Source organism: Sciurus carolinensis, chromosome 1 (genome assembly GCF_902686445.1).
Source record: "Sciurus carolinensis chromosome 1, mSciCar1.2, whole genome shotgun sequence".
Taxonomy (NCBI): Eukaryota; Metazoa; Chordata; class Mammalia; order Rodentia; family Sciuridae; genus Sciurus; species Sciurus carolinensis.
This window is the reverse complement of record NC_062213.1, coordinates 17473874-17494029: the sequence shown is the minus strand read 5'-3', so window position 1 is coordinate 17494029 and position 20156 is coordinate 17473874. Positions and strand designations below refer to the sequence as shown.

Sequence of the window (20156 nt, the reverse complement as noted above, 5' to 3'; positions counted from 1 at the left end):
ATCACTGTTGCTATAGTATCCTCTTTCCTATTGCACCAGTACTCCATTCCTGAGTTCTTTCACATAATCTTTCCTTTTTAAGTTCCCATTTTTATTGGATGTTTCCCCACTCATGTCTTGTACAGTTCCTCAGTATACTTAGTGAAACATAAATGTCTCTGGTCTCTATAGAATTTTAGTTTTGTTACATTTTCCTTCTCTTTCTTTCTCAAGCGACTTGCTAATGTCTCCTCACTTCAGGCTATATCCTCTGCTCCAGCCACGCATGTCACTTGGTAGAAGCTGTTTCTACTGATGCTTCCACTCTTTTGCTTTTACCTGCTCTTCAGTGCGGAACATGTGCTCCTCCAGAAATCTGAGGACTCTATCTCCTCCATTAAATCAGACTATTAAATCTTTAATAAACTAAATGTATAGAAACATTGCAATAATAAGACTAGTAATTTGTAACCTAGAGTTTAGGAGTAAGTTGCTTCTCCTGCCTTTCCCTGCTAAGTTATTTAGGGCATATTTTTTTTAAGAATAGGGCTATTCTTGTATAACAATTTCAGAAGACTTAATATTGATAATCTAACATTCACATTTCAGTTTGTCAGCTGATAAAGTGTTAACATCCTTTGTAGCATTTTCTACCCGCTCAAGTTCAAGATCTAGTTTAGTACCAAATAATACATATGTAGTTGTCATGTCTCTTTGATCTCTTCATTCTACACTGAACACATAGCCTTTACCTTTTATGACATTCCTATGTTTAGGGAATACTGTTCCACTTTTGGTTTTCCTGAAGAGTTATATTTTGGGTGGGGCATGATTTCTCATGAATAGATTGAGTTTAGGAATTCCTGTCTAGAGTACTACATAAGTGATACTGGGTGTTTCTAAGGATGTGATGTTTAAAGGTGCATGATATCCTTTTGCCTGTCATTGGTGATGTGTTTTTATTACCTAGTTATCGTGTTGTTTGATTTATGTATCATTAACTAATTTTTTTCCCACAACTAATAAGCAGTCTGTGAGGAGGTACTTTTAAGACCATGCAAGCATTCAACTCATTAGTATTTCCCCCTAGATTTAGCATCCAGTGATGGTTCTTGCCTGAATTATAATGGTTGCAAATTGATAATTTTTTCCCCAACTTCAGCACTTTCTCCATATCTAACAGCTGAAATTAATCATTCTCTTATATTCTTAGTGTGGATTTATTCCTATAATTAAGTCATTGCTGTCTTAGTTATTTTTGTAGTCTAGTTGGTTAGATTTTGTCAGTGGGAATCCCTTCAAACTGGATCCTGTCTCCTTGTGACTTGCCTCCTTTTTTGGGGGTGGGGGCATTTCCTTTATGTCAAAAGGAGATTTGATCTTATCTTTTACTTATTTTGCACAGCTTTGGATTTGGTCATTTCTCTTGGGAGCACAGTTTCTTTTCCTGGGGAATAGTATTAGAGATCAGGATCCTGATGATGGTTATGCTCAGTGGCCCCTTTCACTAGGTCATATTTTTTTAAAGATGCATTCTTGTTTGAGGGGGGAGATAGTGCACTGATCTGCAATGTCTTTCAACCTTCTCATTTTAGAGAGCAGTAGGATTTGGTGTTTTTCTAAAGGATTAAGAACAGGAACACTGAATCCATGCTTTATGGACCAGTGGTCTATGGCACAGATTTCTAAATGGGGAATGCTTATCCTTGTGCTAAAATCAGAACTAACTGTGATTCTCTTTGTAGAACTTAGAAGCTGAGAGAGAGGGGGACACAGCTTCCCTTGGCACTTAGGTTGTCGCAATATGCCATATAGTGGCTGGGATATTAGGGGAAAACAAGCTTGTTTTGTTAAAGTAGAAGACAGACCAAAGAAGCATTATTAGACAGCTATCTTTCTAGACCACAGAATAAAAACTTTATATCTCAAAGTATCCTGGTGGTCTCCTTGGAAATTTGGTACTTCTTAAAATAGAGGTATTTTACCTTTAATTTTTTTTTTTTTTGGTACCAGGAATTAAACCCAGGGGTGCTTAAAGGCAATTACCAATAATTTATCTTCAATATTTTCATTTCACATGATTGTTTTATTCTCTGTATGTGCTTAATCATAATTTAGGTTTTCCCTTGGATCTCTTACGCTGTGAAAGCCTCCTTGGTTTGGACCCTGCCACTTGCAGCAGAGTTTTAAACAAAAATTATACCCTGCTTGTTTCCATGGCTCCTCTCACCAATGAAATCCGGCCCATCAGCAGCTGTACCCCTCAGGTAAATCCCTACGTGGAAGATGCATTTGGTAGTACCATCATTTCATTAAGAAAATAAAATTGTTATTTTCTTAATGTTCAGTTTGCAGATACTAAATGTTAAAAATACTGACTCAAAAAGCTCTTTTATATTTTATACTATTTTATGTTTAATTTATGAAGTCCAGTTGGTATGTTTAATTGATGTATCATCTAGTGACTTGTGATACATTAGATTAAAATTTATTCCTGTACAGAATATTTTAAATATTTGGGGTGCTCTAAGAAGAGAGTCTGGATCATTTTGAAGGGTATGATAAGTTTAATTAGGAAAAATCAGATGTTTTAGAAGGGGAACTGTGGTGCTAAATTGGCCAGAGATGGTACTCGAAAGGTAGAACTCTAAATATTCTGCTAACTACAGAAATTTATATGTGAAAACTAATTCTGGTCTTTTACTTTTTAAAAATAAATCAATTATATCTAGCTAGGAAGTTGTGAACTATTCCGTTTTCAGAGTGGAGCTCATGTTGCTGTTCTTCAGTGCTATAGCCTATCAGATTTCCTAGGTGTGCAGAGTTTAATAGTATGGAAGAAAAGCGTTCTCGTGTTTTTATTGCCTATGTGCTAGCTGTTGCATTGAGCACCTCGCTCCCCTCCAAATTTTTGTTTCTGTATTTAAGAGGAATGTTTCAGAGTTTCTATTTAACCAGTTTTGTGTAATTCCTTAAACTTTCCCCTTCCCATTTTATTCTTTAACTCAACCAGTATGTGTAGTAGAAATCTGTTCTTGTCTGGATAAATGGGAAGATGGAAAAAAAGAAGGTAGTCCCTTTTTTGAAAAATTGCACGAGGTTAATGAAAACAGTAGTTAATACATTATTAATATGGAGCTGACTATATGCTAGGTACTGTTGTAAGCCTTTTTGAATAAACTTGCAACATATTCATAATGTAGATATTTTGTTGCTCTTTTATAGACTGAGCAATATGAAGCACAGAGAGCATAAGTAACTGTACAGTGATATGACTGAAGGGGTGAAGCCCAGATTCAGACGTGGACAGTCCAGTATCTTAACGGCAGGGAAATGTTGTGCCTCCTTAATTACAATATAAAGCAAAACTATTTTAGTTGAACACTTAACATTCACTTTCAAAACAACAATGGCAATTAAAATTTACATGAGGCATTTGCTGTTTATAAGACTATTACACTTGATCACTTGTGAGATTTGGTTTCTTTAGATAATTATTACAACTTGAGCTTACTTATTTTATGATTGTAGCATATTGGACCAGCTATCCCAGAGGTCAGTTCTGTCTGGTTTAAACTGTACATTTACTTTGTCACTGGACAAGGACCACCGTCTCTATTACTGTCCAAAGGTACAAGACTTCGAAAACTGCCAGATATATTCCAGGTGTGTATGTGAGGGTTTTTCTTATTTAAAAATTTTAAGGATAGAAATTGGTAAGCAGTATTACAGATAATTAAAAATTTTTTTTCATTTATAAATGCCATTCTATCTTTTATTCATTTTTTTCCAATAGGGTTATGATCGATTACTTATAACATCTTGGGGTCACGATCCTGGGGTAGTTCCTACGTCAAATGTACTCACCATGTTGAATGATGCTTTAACACATTCTGCGGTTTTAATTCAGGTACACTTACCTCATTTGAAAAAATTAATTACGCATTTTTATTATAAAGATCTTAATTTGTCTAGCTTTCTACTGAGTTGCAGTCAGACATCAGTAATTCAGATTTATAAAGTTGAAACATAGGGAATCATATATCCAGGTTTTAGTCCTGGTCCTTTGACAGTTTTGAAGTTAGAGTCAGGTTTGAATTTCAGCTTCACCTTTTGCTACCTCTGTGGCCAGTATCATTTTTTAAAATAATAGCTTTATGGAGGTATAATTCACCTACTATATAATCTATGAATTTAAATTATACAATTCAGTGGTTTTTAGTATATTTACAGATATACAGTTGTTAACATATTCAGTTTTAGACATTTTCATTGTCTTAAAAGTAAACCCTATACTCTTTAGTTATCATTCTCATATTTTCCCCCTAACTTCTCAATAAACCTTCTGTTTCTATAGATTTGCCTATTCTGAGTGTACATGTACATAGACTCATATTTGTGTTTTGTGTGTGTGTGTGTGTGTGTGTATTTGTGTGTGAAAGAGACAGATAATTTGATTTAGCATGGCGTTTTCAAAGTTCGTTATGTTAAAGCATGTATCAGTACTTTGTTCCTTTTTATGACTAAATTATATTCCATTGTATGAATGTACTACATTGATGGATAGTTGGATTGTTCCCATCTTTTGGCTGTTATGAGTAGTGCTATCAGACTAATTTGTGTACATGTTTTATATGGACACGTGTTTTGTTTCTCTTGGAGTGGAATTTCTGGGTCATGTGTTAATTCTTTGCTTATTAGCCATTTAAGGAACTGCCAGAACAGACTGAGCAAAGTGTCTGTTCCAATTTGCATTCCTACCATCACTTGATATTATCTGATTGTTTAGTCATAGCCACCATAGGGAGTGTGAAGTGGCATATCATTATAGTTTTGATTTGCCATTTCCTGATGACTAATAATATCAAACCTCTTTTCATGTATTTCTTGGACTATGTGACATTTTGGTAATATTTCTTATGTTTTGTTTCCTATCTATAAAATAGATGGCAGTATCTACTGTTTAATAACAAAAAATAATAATAGCAGCCAGTAATGAGGTGGGAAATGTACACTCAGAGTTGTTGAGAGAATGAAATAAGAATATGCATATGAAGTATGTAACATACTTTCTCCTATATGATAGGTTCTTTTTTGTGATATTTTTTGATAGGTTCTTAATAGAGATCTCACTAATTATTTCAGCTAGCAGCTGAATGTGCTAAATTCTGTACTAATTAATATGAATATGCAAATGAGACATCTTTTCCATCTTCAGCAATTTAAGTCTGGTGGGAAAAGTTGAATGATATGTTTCAGTTTTTACTTTATGCTGAATAGAATTATCTCCATTGTTTAAAGGGAAGTACCTAATCCAGCCTTGGGAATTGGGGGCTAAACTCCTTAGAGAAAGCGAGAGTCAGGTAAGTATTAAGAGGAGGATTTAAGAGAGCCAGGCTGGGCAGAGGGGTCAGCATGAATAAATCTTTCAGCAGGAAGGTTTTTGGGTTTTTTTTTTCCCTTTATTGTTATTTCCCTAAGTATTAACATAGCGCTTGACTCTCAGTAGTTGCTTAATTAATGTTTGATGAACAAGTGAATAGTAATATAAAGTGGCATAACATACACTGGGGTCTGCAAGTTGTTTGGTAGTTTTGAGAGGTGGATTAGAGCATTTGGGGATCATGAACAGAAATAAGTCTGGAGAAGCAGGCAGGCCCTGGAGTATAGTGTATCTTGAATGTCCTGCTATTGAGCTTAGATTTTAGCCTATAGATTGGTGGCCGCACGGTCAAGTGTATTTTAGGAATCAGCCTGGGGACCGTACTGGGAATTGATAGGCAGGGTGAAGACAGCTGAAGCAAGAGGACAAACTAGGGTGGTGTGTAGTACTTTAGCTAAGGGGTTAAGTCACAGAAGTGGTAAGAAGAGAAAAGAAATAATGGATTTAAGAACTACTACAAACAAATAGAATCGAGCAGATGTCTGAGAAAGCTGTGGGAAGAGGAGGAACGGCCCTGGTTGTTAGGCTTGTGAAGGTACAGGGTGCTGCTGATGCCACTATTCAAGAGGACATAGGAGAAAGAGCTGGTTTATCGGAATTTAAAACATATTACAAGTTAAGATTTTGATTGAAATTGTCATTTTATTTTTGGGCATGTTGAGTATAAACTGCCTGTTCAGGTGGTAGAGAGGCATTTAGGAATGTTGTGAAATTCAAATAAGGTTGGACAAGGGGAATGTCCTAAGTGTCCATGTCTGCACAGAGGTGGTAATTGAACCCCCAAGAGGATGAAATTAGCCAGGGAAAACATTTGGTAGGAGTGGTGGTGAGAGAGAACATAATGGAACTGACTGGACATAATAAGTCAGATGACCTAAATTCACATCTTGACTCTACCACTTACTAGTCATTATGAGCCAGTTAAATAACCTCCCTGAACTTGAGTGTCTTTACTTGTCACCTGGAGATAACAAAGTCCAAATCTGTTTGTAGTAGTTCTTAAGTCTGTTATTTCTTTTCTCTTCTTACCACTTCTGTAACCTAATTCCTTAACTAGACTGCTACACACCATCCTAGTTTGCCCTCTTGCTTCAGGTGTCTGCCCTGCCCATCCATTCCCAGTATGGTCCCCAGGCTGAGGTGGATAATTGACTCAATGCTTAGCGTGGTACTTAGCACATAGGCAGATCTCACAGATGTTGACTGTGGTGGTACTGGCAATGGAAGTGGAGTGAGGGGGCAGTGGTGACCCATTACTCTTTTCTGTCACTCTTGATCAGTCATTCACTTCTTTGAGCCTCAGTTTTCCTTACCTGTAAAACAATGGGTGAGATTGCCAAGGTCTATTCTATAGGCAGTTTTCAGTAAGTCAAGCCAAGTTAACTTTTTTGGTATGGAAAAACATGGATAGAAAAACAACTAAATAAATAGATGGCACCTGTTTTTAAAGTGTTTTTTAAAGAATTGTATTTTTGCTTAAAAAAAAAGAATACCTCCTTAATTATATTTTACAGAAAATTTTCACCTTTTTTGTAATTTTTAAAATATTACAGATTTTTTAATTAAAATCATGATTTTATTGCAGCCATCCAGTTTAGGACTAAGTCATATATCTTTTAATAGGATACAAAAGTGCTGTCAAATATATTCAAACTGCTAAAATGAGTGTGCTTTCTCTCGTTTATACCAGGGATTCATGAATTTGAGAAAAAATTTAAAGTAAAACTTTAAAACAAAATTAAAATGAAGTTATTGAATGTGATGGATGAAATTAAATTATAACATTGGAGTGGCGTGGGTAGACTCAGACTTTTTTAAAGTTAATTTTTTAATTTAATTGTATATTCACATTCTTCAAAAATAAAATACTAGATGGGCGTGGTGGCACATACCTGTAATTCCAGTGTCTCAGGAGGCTGAGGCATAAGGATCACAAGTTCAAAGCCAGCCTCAGCAACTTATGGACACCCTAAGCAACTTAGTGAGACCGTGTCACAAAACAAAATTAAAAAGGACTGGGGATGTCACTCAGTGGTTACGTGCCCCTGGGCTCAATACCTGGTACTAAAATAAATAAATAAACAGGGGCTGGAGTTGTGGCTCAGTGGTGGAGCGCTTGCCTAACACGTGGGGCACTGGGTTTGATCCTCAGCACCACATAAAAATGAATGAATAAAACAAAGGTCCATCAACATCTAAAAAAAAAATTTAATAAATAAATAAATTGATTAATTAATTTTAAAAATACTAGTAAAGGGGTACAAAGTCCCTTTCCTTCTTGACCTGTCTACCCAGTTTGCACTCATCTATCCTTCATATGAGATGATCACATTTATTAGATTTTATTGCATCCTTTACGTAAATGTAAGCAGTTATACACCCATGTTCTTGCTTTTTCCATTTGCCAATTGGAAGTGTTCCCATTTTTAGTTCATAGAAGGCTTTATTTTTTTTTTCTGCTGTATGAAAATTGTACCATAATTTATTTAAACAGTCAGTGACTATTTTGTTTTTAATTATATGTAGTTATATTGTCGTATCAGGTGTCTTTGGTTATATGCCATTTCAGGGTGGGTCTTTGAGTTTTGTTCCTGTCTGTGGTATGCCATGTGGCTGGAGATTCTTGCACTTCTCTTCAGTGTTGTGCACTTTACCTCATTCACTCCTCACTTGGTTCACATCTACCTGATTTATCTGTTAATAAGCCTCTATTTTTTTTCATGTGCTCAATTTGAGGAATATTGCCCTATATGTTCACATACACATAAGATTGTCATTGTTGTCTGTAGAACAATAAAAAAAAAATAATTGAAAGCATTCTGATGGAGTATTTTTGTGGAAAATAGCATCAGAGGTCACAATCTTATTTATTGTTTGTGTATCAATGATTAGAAGTGTAGGTTTCTTGTACACTTTTCAACTCTTGTTTCCTTATGTTTAGGGACATGGTTTGCATGGGATAGGAGAAACTGTCCATATACCGTTTCCATTTGATGAAACAGAACTGCAAGGAGGTATTCTTTGAATTGTATCCATTTGACTTTATCCTTAATCATGTCAACTGTTTGATGGAAAACTTGACAGGAAGTTAATTCTTAGCATTTTTAAGTTCTAGATTTTTACCATTCTGCTATTTAAGCATATTGGAAAAGGTAGCTTTTTTGTTATTTGCTTTTTCCCCATGGAACTCATAGATGAATACCCATTTAATATCTTTGAAAGAATATTAGTTTGTCTTGGAAATGATGAGAGTAAGTAGATATTTGCCTAGATGGAAGATTTTCTGTATGTTTAGCCTTTTAGTTTCCTTCGAGAGGTTGTTTAAAGGTTGAGGAAGAAGCCAGAATAGGGGACTGTTTTGTGCTTAGGAAGTTCATATTTTTCCCCATATGTTTGATACGTTCTTTTTCAGAAACTATTCAAAGTATTCAAGGCAGTTTCCAATGTCATTGGAAATCCATTTGTGTGTACACACAATATACACTTATGGAGTGCTGCTAGAATTTTAATGGTAATCATAAAAAAATTTAGATAGTTTGAAAATGAATTAATGAACATTTGTATGAATTTATAGTATGCAGAGCACATGCATATATTTCTTGTTATAATATTTGTTTTTGCTATTAAATTTTAGTTTGCCAGTAGAAGGGATTTGAGTGGATGCAGGGTTTGTGCTGGGTTGAGCTAGTGAGAAATAAGGGAGGAGGCTTTGTTTACTATCATCTCTAGAATTAGATATGAAGTACAATACATTTGATGAAAGATGCTCAGAAAATTTCTGTAAAAACAAATTCATTTGTCCTCTTATAATATAGAAGTTAACTTTCCTCTGTTGAATATTGAGAAATGATATGCAATTGTCCTTTGGTAGCTGTGAAAGATTGGTTCCAAGAATCTACCCCCTCCAAAGGATATCAAAGTCTGCAGATCCTCAGGTCCCTTATATAAGGTGTTTATAACTGACACACATCTCCCAGCATACTCTAGATTACTTATACTACCTAATATGTTGTAGATGCTATATAAATAGTTGTTAGACTGTTTTTAAAAGAATAATGACAAGGAAAAAAAAGTCTATTCAGTATAGATGCAGCTTTATTTTTCCCTAGATATTTTTGATTTATGGATTATTGAATCTGTGGTTGCAGAACTCTCAGATACAGAGGGTCAACTTTATTCAAAAGAAAAGTTCTATGTGATTAAACCTTACACATATTTATATAGCACTTCTTTTTCCTCCTTCATGTACAACTGTTATATTGTAATCTGTTTTTCAGATTCTTAAAGCCATATTACATGGCTTTTAGAGACTAGTGAATAGTTGAAATAATTGAACTTACATTAATAGAACTTAATGTTCTTCCACAGTTAGCCACCACTTACCCTCCCACTTCTCCAAAGCAGGGAAAAGGAAGGAGAATTTTGTTTTCCTTTTTATATGTTATCATGTTTGAAATTAAGATGCTTTCTTCTGCTTGTTGTGAGTAAATATGTACAAAACCTGGAAAATAGAGATTTCTTTCTCAAAATAGTCTTATTCAGAAATGAATACTTGTCTGCATCTAACTTTTCTACTTAATCTATACTACTTCATAAATTCTAAGAAAAAAATAATTGTTTACCTGAAGCTACAGGATAGTGACATAAAGGACAGTAACAAGAGGATCTTAAGTTTTATAAAATCTTAATAACTGCTAGGGCTATAGCTCAGTGGTAGAGTGCTTGCCTAGTGTGTACAAGGCCTTGGATTCAAACCCCACCACTGAAATATTAGTGAATAGAAATAAAAAGAAATTTAAAATTTCAAGAACTGATTAATGGAAAATTATAGTGTGAATTTAAAGGAAAGGTATCTTCACAGTGGGATATAGAGCATCTTTCTCTTTTATTCATTCACATATTTATGAAAAGCTAATATATAAATAATTTATCAGACATGATTTCAAATATGATTTTTAGTATCAATTTCAATAACTATTCAGATTTTTAAAAAACATAATTTATGCTTAGTACATTTCCTGATTATAGCCCTCCAAGTATTCAAAGCAGAATAGAACTACAAAGAGAATACTAGCAAATTTTGCCAAATTTGCCTGTTTGCTTGCTTAGCAGGTGATTTGTTTTGCTATAGTAAATGTCTCTTATATATATATTTCTTTGTTGGATTCAATCTTGATTGATTAAAGAATAAAAGTACTTCAAAGAATTATTTAGGAAAGAAAAGTATTTTTAAGTATTTGGTGTTATGTAATAAGCTGTTCATTAATGCAACATCATCTTTTTGTTCTTAGAATTTACTCGTGTCAATATGGGTGTTCATAAAGCATTACAAATATTAAGGAACAAAGTGGACTTGCAGCATTTCTGTGGATATATCACCATGTTGAATTCTTCTAGCCAACTTGCAAGTAGAAAACTCAGTGATGCTTCTGATGAGAGAGGTTAGCTAAGAATTGAGTTTTTTTAATAACTGGTTTTAACACAATCTTAATATATAAAAAGCAGCAGACCTTTGTGGGAATGTTGAATTAGTTAATGATATTCTGGGTTATTTCAACAAATGTCAGTTGTTTAAATGGAGCAAACACCAAGGTGCATAATTTAAACAGTAATGACCTCAGGACTGGGACTGTAGCTCAGTTGCAGAGTGATTGCCTAGCATGTGTGAGGCACTGGGTTCAATCCTTAGCGCCACATAAAAATTAACAAACAAAATAAAGGTGTGCTGTCTATCTGCAACTACAAAAATATATTTTTTTAAAAAATGGTGATATCAGGTTGGAATACTGAGTGGCTATTGGACTTTAACCCTTTACTGTCACATCTGTGTTTATAGGCTTTGAATTAAAGTTAGCCTCAGTATTGATGGTTTTGAAACTCAAGTCATTTTGTTATAAACATTTAAAAAATAGACTTAGTAGTTAGTTTCCAAGTTCTGTGAATCAGATTTTAGAAGTGTCTCTTATATTCATTTCTTTCCCTTTCCTTTTTTAATTCTCTGCAGTTGCCAATCTAGTCTGGTTCTTGATACCTTAAACCTGTATTGCACTATTTCCTGCTTAGCCTTTCTGTCCTTTTTATATCTCCAATCTGTCCTGCATATTAACACCAGCTTATTATGCCATATTCTCTTTTTAATCTAAAAAATCCATTTTCAAATCACCTTCTCCTGCTTACTAGTTGTTTTTGTGCTTTTATAATATTGGCTTGAATCTGGTTTGGTTGCCGTGGTGCCAGCTCTAGGCCATTGACTCTGCAAGACCTTTCAATTCAAGTGTCTGTTATGGTTGACCCTATTCCATTTAGTTTGAAATCTTGAGAAAATGTGATTGATTGCTACTCATCCAGTGGATTGAATTGTCTCCCTTTGAGTTAGTTCTCCACTCCTGGTCCATTGTCTTTTGCCAGAGGAGTTGAGATGCTTTCAACAGTTCATTGCCAAATATTGCAGGGGCATTTTCCAGAGAAGAGGGCTTAGTCATTTCAGAGCTGTCATTTTTTATGTCATTCATTTCACAAAACATGTAAGCAATAAATGCCTGTTTAAAAGCTGGAGATCGTATTTTAAGGAGTAAGAGAGAAGTTAAAATACTAATGGGGGACTGCTTAGAGGGCTGGGAGGAGTCAGAGAAGGCATATCTCAGCCCACTGAGCTAGCGGGGAAGACCTGTTAAATGAGAAGGGACATTTGGAACTGAACTTTGAAAAAGGGGAGTAAACAAGAAGATGGTTGCCTTTTTTTTTTTTTGAGGGTGGCAGAGGGAATTAGAAAAACCACTTTAATTTGGCCAGAAGAAAAGATTTGTTGGAGAATAGAGAATTAGGTCAGATGTAGGAGGATCTATAAACTAAAAGATGTGGGGAGGGCTGGGATTGTGACTCAGTGTTAGAGTGCTTACCTAGTGTGTGTGAGGTCTGGTTTCCACCCTCAGCATCACATAAAAATAAATAAACAAATAAAGGTATTGTGTGCAATTTATTAAAAAAAAAAAAAAAAAGATGTAGGGAGTCTAAAAAAGAATTTCGAAGAGGACTAATGTAATCAGGAATGAAAATGACTTTGAAAGTGACCTAAGTGAAAATCTTAACTTGCGTTCTGCATTTTGAATTTTAATTTCTTTAGTCCAGGGTTTCTTACCCTTGGCATCAATTACATTTTGAGCTGGACAGTTCTTTGTGGTGGGTGTTGTACATGGTGGATGTTTAACATTCATGGGTATCTACAGCATTGTTCCCACTGGGGCTAGCCAGGCTGGGCTCCAGACATTGACATTTTGCAGTATACCCTTGCTTTAGAACCATGATGCTAGACCAGTGAGTCTTCATTCTTTCCCAGCACAGTGTCTATTGCCTGAAGTCTTCTTTATGTTAGGACTGATTTATTGACAACTTCTGCTTACTACTAGAATCCTAATATTGTGTATGGCCTTTAATTATAAGGAGAACCTGATTTGGCTTCTGGCTCAGATGTAAATGGGAGTACAGAGTCATTTGAAATGGTTATTGAGGAAGCAACTATGGATTCAGCAATGAAACAAAACCCTGGTAAGTTGTCAGAAATTCTTTATTATACCAATTTTTAATAATTCTTTTATTGGACTGATTTCAGAGGCTCAACTTTTCTGTTGAGTCATTTGAATACTATTCATCTGTTCTTATTATCCACAGTGGACTTTTTAATATGAATCTTCTAAGAAACATTTTTATATACTTAGAATAATAACTTAATACTGTAAAATTGTGACCTGAGAATAGTGACTTCAATTTCATTAGTCTAACGGTAAATATTTTGTTTCATTTTCTCTTGCAGTTATCTTGTAATACCCTTTATGAGGCAAAAGACTCCTTCAAATATTTGATGAAAGTGTTGTGCCTTCTCCCTAGATACATATACATACTCAAAAAAGACATGCTCTTCTGTTTCAGAGATTAATTGAGTCTCTTTGAGTCCCTGTCCCTTGGCAAGCCCTTGCTGCATATCACTGGGTGGGAGGAACCTAGGGACCTCAGGTTAAGGAGCTGCTGTTGTTGCTTATACAGTACATATCAGTATGTGTGGTGTTCAGGATAAGTTTTGTGTCCTTTTTTAGGTGCCACAACAGAAGCAGATTGGGTTCCTCTTGAGTTGTGCTTTGGAATTCCTCTGTTCAGTTCTGAATTAAACCGCAAAGTTTGTAGGAAGATTGCCACACATGGTCTCTGTAGAAAAGAAAGGTGAGGGCATGTAGTCACTGTCATACTTTCATCTACTTAATTTGAAACTGTTCTTCTATATAGTGTAGTAATTGCTCTCTCTATATATTTATTGATTGAATAAAGACTGCTAGTTTAAAGATTTTGCTGTGTTTTTCAAAATTAAGTTTCAGTATATCAGAAATTAGTCACAAGCAAACTTCTGCCATGTTTTGGTTAACTGTATTTAGTACCTAGGTTTGGTGAGGGTGTGGTGAAAAGGGCATGCCTATAATGGAATGTGAATGTAGTTTTTTAAAAATATATAGAAAAATATGTAGATGTCTTTAGGAAATTTATCTTATGCATTTCTCTCAGCATATACAAACTCAAGTTATATTAATAATGATTGTATTTGTGGTGGAATTTTGACTTTGCAAAAAATTTTTTACTTTCTACCTTTTTTTGAAATGAGCATGTGTCCCCCCCGCCCCTTTCTAAGAGATGACACACAGGTTTTATCTCATTAAACTCTGAATTTTGGGGAGTGGCTGCTAGGAGGCAGTGCTGGAAGGGATAGCAGGAAAGAATAACACTGAGTCTGTTGTCATGATGGGTGGCTGGGAAAGTGATAGCCACAGATCACCGTTTTATTTAGGAAAACAAAATTTGATAACAGTTTATTTAGATGGCTTAATGTAGCTTATATCAGAAAATTAAAAGTGCTCACCTGATAATTTCAGTAGCTGCCCTCTGAAAATAACGTACATGAATAAAAAGTGGAAATATAGAATTTTAAAGATTTTCACTAATTTACAGATTTGAAGAATATTTCATGTGCATGAGTTGCCATGTGTTAAATCTGTCAGGCCTTTTCCCAGGTTGTCTTTTAAAATTACTTTGGAAATTTGAAGTTTGTGTCAGAGTCAGAAGTCCCTCAGTGTGCCTAAGTCTTTATTTTCAAACTTTCTTTCACATAATATTTACATATGTTTAACAGTTTAATTTTGGTTATTGTTTTATTTCAAAATGGCCTTTTTATACACTATTACTATCCTCATAGGCAAAAATGTTAGTGATGAAAATCACTGAAATTGTATTTAAAAATTTTTAGTGATTAATTAGAAAGTATATATATATATACATATATATACATAAATGCATTTAAATTGCTGAAATTATCTTGTGAGATTTAATTTGCCATTATATTTGTTTTGAACTTTCTCTTTCCTTTTTTTTCAGCCTTCAAAATCTTTTGCATTCCAGTAGAAAACTCTCTCTACAAGTACTTAACTTTGTTCACTCATTCCAGGTAACAAAAGTGATTTCCAAATGGCATTTATAACCAGATTTGGTGGTGCACACCTGTAGTCCCAGTGACTCGACAGGCTGAGGCAGGAGGATTGCAAGTTTGAGACCAGACTGGGGAACTTAGTGAGGCCCTCTTCTCAAATAGAAAGGTCTGGCATTGTAGTTTAGTTGTAAACTGCCCCTGGGTTTAGTCCCCAGAGCCAAAGCCACAGCTAAAATAACAGCCAAATAAATGGTATGTGTATATAGCTCTATAGTATTTGAAGCACTTCCATGTTTGTTTTTGAGTTTCCACAGCAGGAAGACATGAAATAAGTACTGATTTCATTAATTTTGCTTTTTAAATGAAGATTCAGATATTCATGAAGTTCACTGACTTGCATATTTTATTGACCAGATCTTCCTAAACTAAATCTTGCATTGCTCTTTGCCAGTGCTAAGCATTCGTTGGGGACTGCACACCGTGCCAGGTGCTGGGTGGGATGAAATGTCTCTGTCTGTTGCAGCAGTAGAGGCCAGTGCTGTGGACCTTGTGTCTTCCCTTAGGAAGGAAAGGGCATTCTAAACTTGATTTACGGACAGATTTTTAGAGTAGAATATTTCTGTTCATAACATCTGATCTAGCTTAGGAAATCAATATTTTGGAGTTTTATTTCATTCATTCATTTAGTCGATACTTGAGTTTACCCTATGCCAGAGCCTGTTTCAATAGTAGGGCAAAAGTGATGTGTTAGACTCTAATGGAGAATGCAGTGTTATATGAGACAACAGTCAAATAAACATTGAAATATGTAAAACTAATTATAGATTTGATAACTAGTTTGAGGAGCCAGGCTAGGATAGACTATAAAGGTAGGCCTAATTTCAAGGGTGAGAAGTAATATATAAAATGAAATCTGTAGGATGGAAAAGAGTATTCCAGGCAGAGCCTAGGAGATAAAGAGGGCCTGTGTCAGGAAAGTACTCAGTGCATAGGAACAAAAGACCAGAGTAGCAGAGACCTCATGAAGGAGGGCAGGTAGCAAGAGGAGAGCAGGGGTAGTGTGTGAAAGGATTTGCATTTTATGCAAAGTGCAAAGAGAAGTGATTAAAGGCTTTTAATCAAGGGAGAGACATTATTTCTGTTTCAGTGTTGTAAAATACATGTTCTCATTGGAAAGTCACAAGGGTAGAAGCAGGATCCATTCAGAGGCCATTGTCATCTCCCAAGAGATGCTGACAGCTGAGCACTCTTTTCACTAAACCAAACCAAACCAAACCAAACCAATTTTAGATGTAACTCTAATAAGGGTTTGTTTGTTATGTGTGTATACTATTGTACCAATAAATTAAGTATATTGTAGAATACACAGAAGAGAAATTTTATAAGGATGACATAAATAGGTGAGAAGTTCTGAAATTCTCTCAGCACTGTACTTCACTCCAGGGACCACTGGCCTTGGCAGTGGTGAATGAATAAACTAATTTGGGATATACTCTGGAGATAGACTGGCAAAACTTGATGATGAATTAAATGTGAGAAAAAGACAGGATGTGGAGGAAGGCAGGGATCAAGAACAATTCTTGTATTTCTTGATTAGCTAGATGTGTAAAGTAAGGAAGACTGGGGAAGAAGAGGTGGGAGAACTTGGAGAGTTCAATTATGGACATGGTCAGCGTGGAATACATGGGAGATAGCTGAGAACACAGGTCAGTTAGATGGAGGACTGAGAGCAGAGTGTATCAATCTAAGAAACCTGGGGGTGTGTGTATTGTTCTGGTGCTTAGTGCTGTAACAGGTTTTAGGGGTGATTTCATACTAGGTGATACCTTAAGGTAGGTCCAGTCTTCTAAAAATTAACCTCTTCTTATCCCAGTCTCATAGCATGTTATTTCAGTTTATTTCAAAGCATTTATTATAGTCTGACTTGTACTTTGATTTTTGTGTAGATTAATACCTGCCATTGATTATTTTGGGCTTGCAAGGTAGATCTTTCAATCTCCTGTAGTGCTTTATAGTCTATGAATAGTTCTTGGGTAATCAGGATCCTTATTTCTCATTAGTTATAATTAAATGGTTTTAATTTGGTAAGTGGTTTTGGTGAAATTGAATGTGGGCTATTTCTCTTGTTTCTTGGTCTTTTAGGAAGGTGCTTCAACACTGGATATCCACACAGAGCCCAGTTTTTCAAGTCTGCTTTCACAGTCATCCTATGTGGATATGGGAGTTCCACTGCCTGCAAAAAACTTAATATTTAAAGATGGCATCTTATCAGAATGGAGTGGACGGTCACCTTCCTCACTTCTTATTGCTAATCTTCATTTGCAGTAATTTGATTACACTATTTGTTGCTCACACTTCCTGCCTTTTTTCTTTCTTACTGTTAGCTTTATAGTGTCAGCCACTAAAAAGCATCCTGCTGCTACAGTGCAATTCTTGCTTAACTGATATTAAAACTGGGGAACATGTTCATGTTTTCTGACATGTTGTTCATTATTGCACATCTTATTGCAACAAAGTGCTTTTTAGCAGCCAGCACTGTATTTTTTACCTTGAGACAATCTGCATTTCTTTTATAATACTAATAATATACTTTATAGGCTTTATAATGACTGTTATGTTTATAAGCAGTCACTATGAATATTGCAATGGTAATTTTATATGTTAGTTTATCAGACATAAATCTTGTTTAATTTTATATTTTGTTACCTATACTTTAGGGGATCAAGGGAAGAGACAGAACTCTTCCTCTAAAAAGGCTTCTTGGTACTTAAAGTAGTGAAACTGTAAAACAGTAAACATCTGGTATTGAGAGGTGATATGATGGGGCATTTAGAATTCCTGTGGATGTTTGTAAATTATGTATATCAATTGGACATTGTTGAAGGTATGTAAGCAGAAGCTATGTATAACTTAACCTTGATTCATAAGGTCTTAGGCTATGACTCTTCATTGACATCTCATGAGAAGCTTTGGAAAACATTCTATTTTTAAACAGTGTTTATATATGGACTTCTGTTGTCATTCACCTTGGGCTTTATATTTTCATAGAGTCTTTATGGGAAAATAGAATTTATTTTCCACTCATAGCTGAGACTGCTACATGTTTTCACCCTGATTTGTTTGTTTTGTTTTGTAGCTTTACCAATGAATTTTTTTAGAAATTGAATTTGATGTTTTCAAACCAAGGATTGTGAGTTTAGATTAGAAGTACATATGAGAAGCTTTAAGACTATGTCTTTGGATCAGAACACTTCAGTGATAAACCTATTGTGAAGGCATATTCTTAAGCAATTTGGATTTTTAAATTTGTGTTAATAGTTTTGGAGGAAATGATAAGGAAAATTGAATAATTTCAAAGTGTTTCTTGAGTCATTGATTCTTTAGCATCTCAAATGTTAATTAGAATAATTGGAATCACTTTTTAAAGACTTTTCAAGTTACCTTCCTTGGGAAGTTTGTGCAGTGTTATAGTTTAGCTTAGGCTTCTCTTATAGGATAATGCTTTGCTAGTTTAAAACTGTAACCAAACTAACTAGTTAAGCAGCATATATCTAAAACACTTACAAAGTTAGAAAATTTGGGAATGTCATAACCAAACATTTTTGCTGGTGATTTTCGTTATTTATAGAACTGATATTTGTGTATTTAACATACTTCTGGAAATATATGCCTTTCTTAAAATTGTTAACCATGCATTTAATAACATGGCCTATCTATAGAGTTGAATATTTTGGACCAGATTACCTATCGCACAGTCCTGCTGTGTTTGGGGTAAATACGGTAATGTTTAATTTTCTACTTTGTTTTCTAGAAGGTAGGAACCACGTCTGTGTTTTGTGCGTCTATAAAAGGAAAACTACATACTAATATTAAAATAATTTCTTATGACTGTGAATCACTCATTTATTTTTCCAATAATTGATATTGTACATTCCTAGTGCTGTTAGTTATATATGTATGTATGTATGTATGTATGTATGTAACTTTTACAGTTTCAACTGAAAGTTGTATTTCTTTTGATCAGGGCTCTTTAATCTCATTTTAATGTGCTTTGTTTGAATTAACTGTAGTTATTTTATTTATTTTTGTGTTAACCATCTAAGCCAACTGTAATGACATGCACACTAATAAAGAATTGAACATTTGTAGTTGTTGACATTGAACCCAGTTGTTGCTGAGTCGAAAGCTTAAAATATGGGAGTGATTTGCTGCTGTACTTCCTTTGAGAGAGAATGGAGGGAGAAGTAGAACCTAATAATGATCATGAACTTCAGCGAAAGTACTCGAGAGGACACGGGGTCCACTCTGGTTCCTCTTGTTGAGTGAGGACAGTAATCATCTGATACCCAGCTGAAGACCTCTCATAATCTTTCAAAGGGAGAATTTGCATTTTTAGAGCTGTTAGCAAAATGTGAAATTCTGATGTTCCTGCTTTGCTGTCTGAATGTAGTTTTGTTTCATTTATACGTTGACTCATGTAAAGAAAGATGTATCTCCTAAGTCTTACAAGTGTTGATCCAGTTTAACAACAACAAAAAGTTTTAAATAATACTTTGTGATTTGCCAAAGAAGATTCTTGAAAAATTTGTATTCAATTTTGTTGTTGTTTTTTTTTTTTTTTTTGCAAATGGTTGATTTCATTTGGCTTCATACCACCTCCCCTCTTTTCCTCTCCTGCCCTTTAATGCATCATAAACCAGGGCAAACATTCTTTAGAAACAACAAAAAGCAAATATCAAAAAGGGAATATAATTTGGTAGGGGAAAAATTTCATATCTCCACTGGGTCTAAAGAAATGCAACTTTATATCACTTAGAAAAATGCTACCGTGTCATTTCCTTATCTTCTTTCCTTTTTAAAGTCTGTATCAGATGATTTTTTCATTTGTTTTCTGGGGAAATACTGGTTTCTTTTGCTTTGTTTTCTCTGCCATTCATGTTCTTTTTTTATGTTCGGTGTTTCAGAAACAGTTTGTATTAAAAGATTTTAAAGTACCAAAACTGTAATAGTACAGTGGATTGTTTTCTGTTAATATTACACAATGAAATGTATAAAATGTTGTCAATTTGATTATTGACATATATAACATGTTTACAAATAAACTGTGGTGTTGATCAACTTGCTGTGAAGCTGTGTACAATCTTCTGTAAGTTCCTTTCTTAAATATAGCCATGCTGTCTCAAAAACTTTATTTTGTACCAATTTCAGATGTTTTTTGTACCCTTCACTGAGCTTCCCCCAATATTAACACCTTAAGTAAATAACAGC

At 34.7% G+C, this 20156-nt stretch overlaps 1 protein-coding gene across 1 annotated transcript in view; it reads left to right on the top strand.

Annotated features, from left to right (window-relative positions):
• Positions 1-19036, top strand: part of Fam91a1 (family with sequence similarity 91 member A1) — a 43182-nt gene extending 24146 nt beyond the window's left edge. Inside the window, exons 16-24 of the mRNA XM_047539277.1 lie at positions 2098-2246; positions 3511-3645; positions 3776-3889; positions 8364-8436; positions 10714-10863; positions 12863-12967; positions 13513-13636; positions 14837-14906; positions 17031-19036. Coding sequence (XP_047395233.1) covers positions 2098-2246; positions 3511-3645; positions 3776-3889; positions 8364-8436; positions 10714-10863; positions 12863-12967; positions 13513-13636; positions 14837-14906; positions 17031-17216 — 1106 coding nt within the window. The 3' untranslated portion in view covers positions 17217-19036. The remainder of the gene's footprint in view (positions 1-2097; positions 2247-3510; positions 3646-3775; positions 3890-8363; positions 8437-10713; positions 10864-12862; positions 12968-13512; positions 13637-14836; positions 14907-17030) is intronic.
• Positions 19037-20156: the final 1120 nt, after the last annotated feature.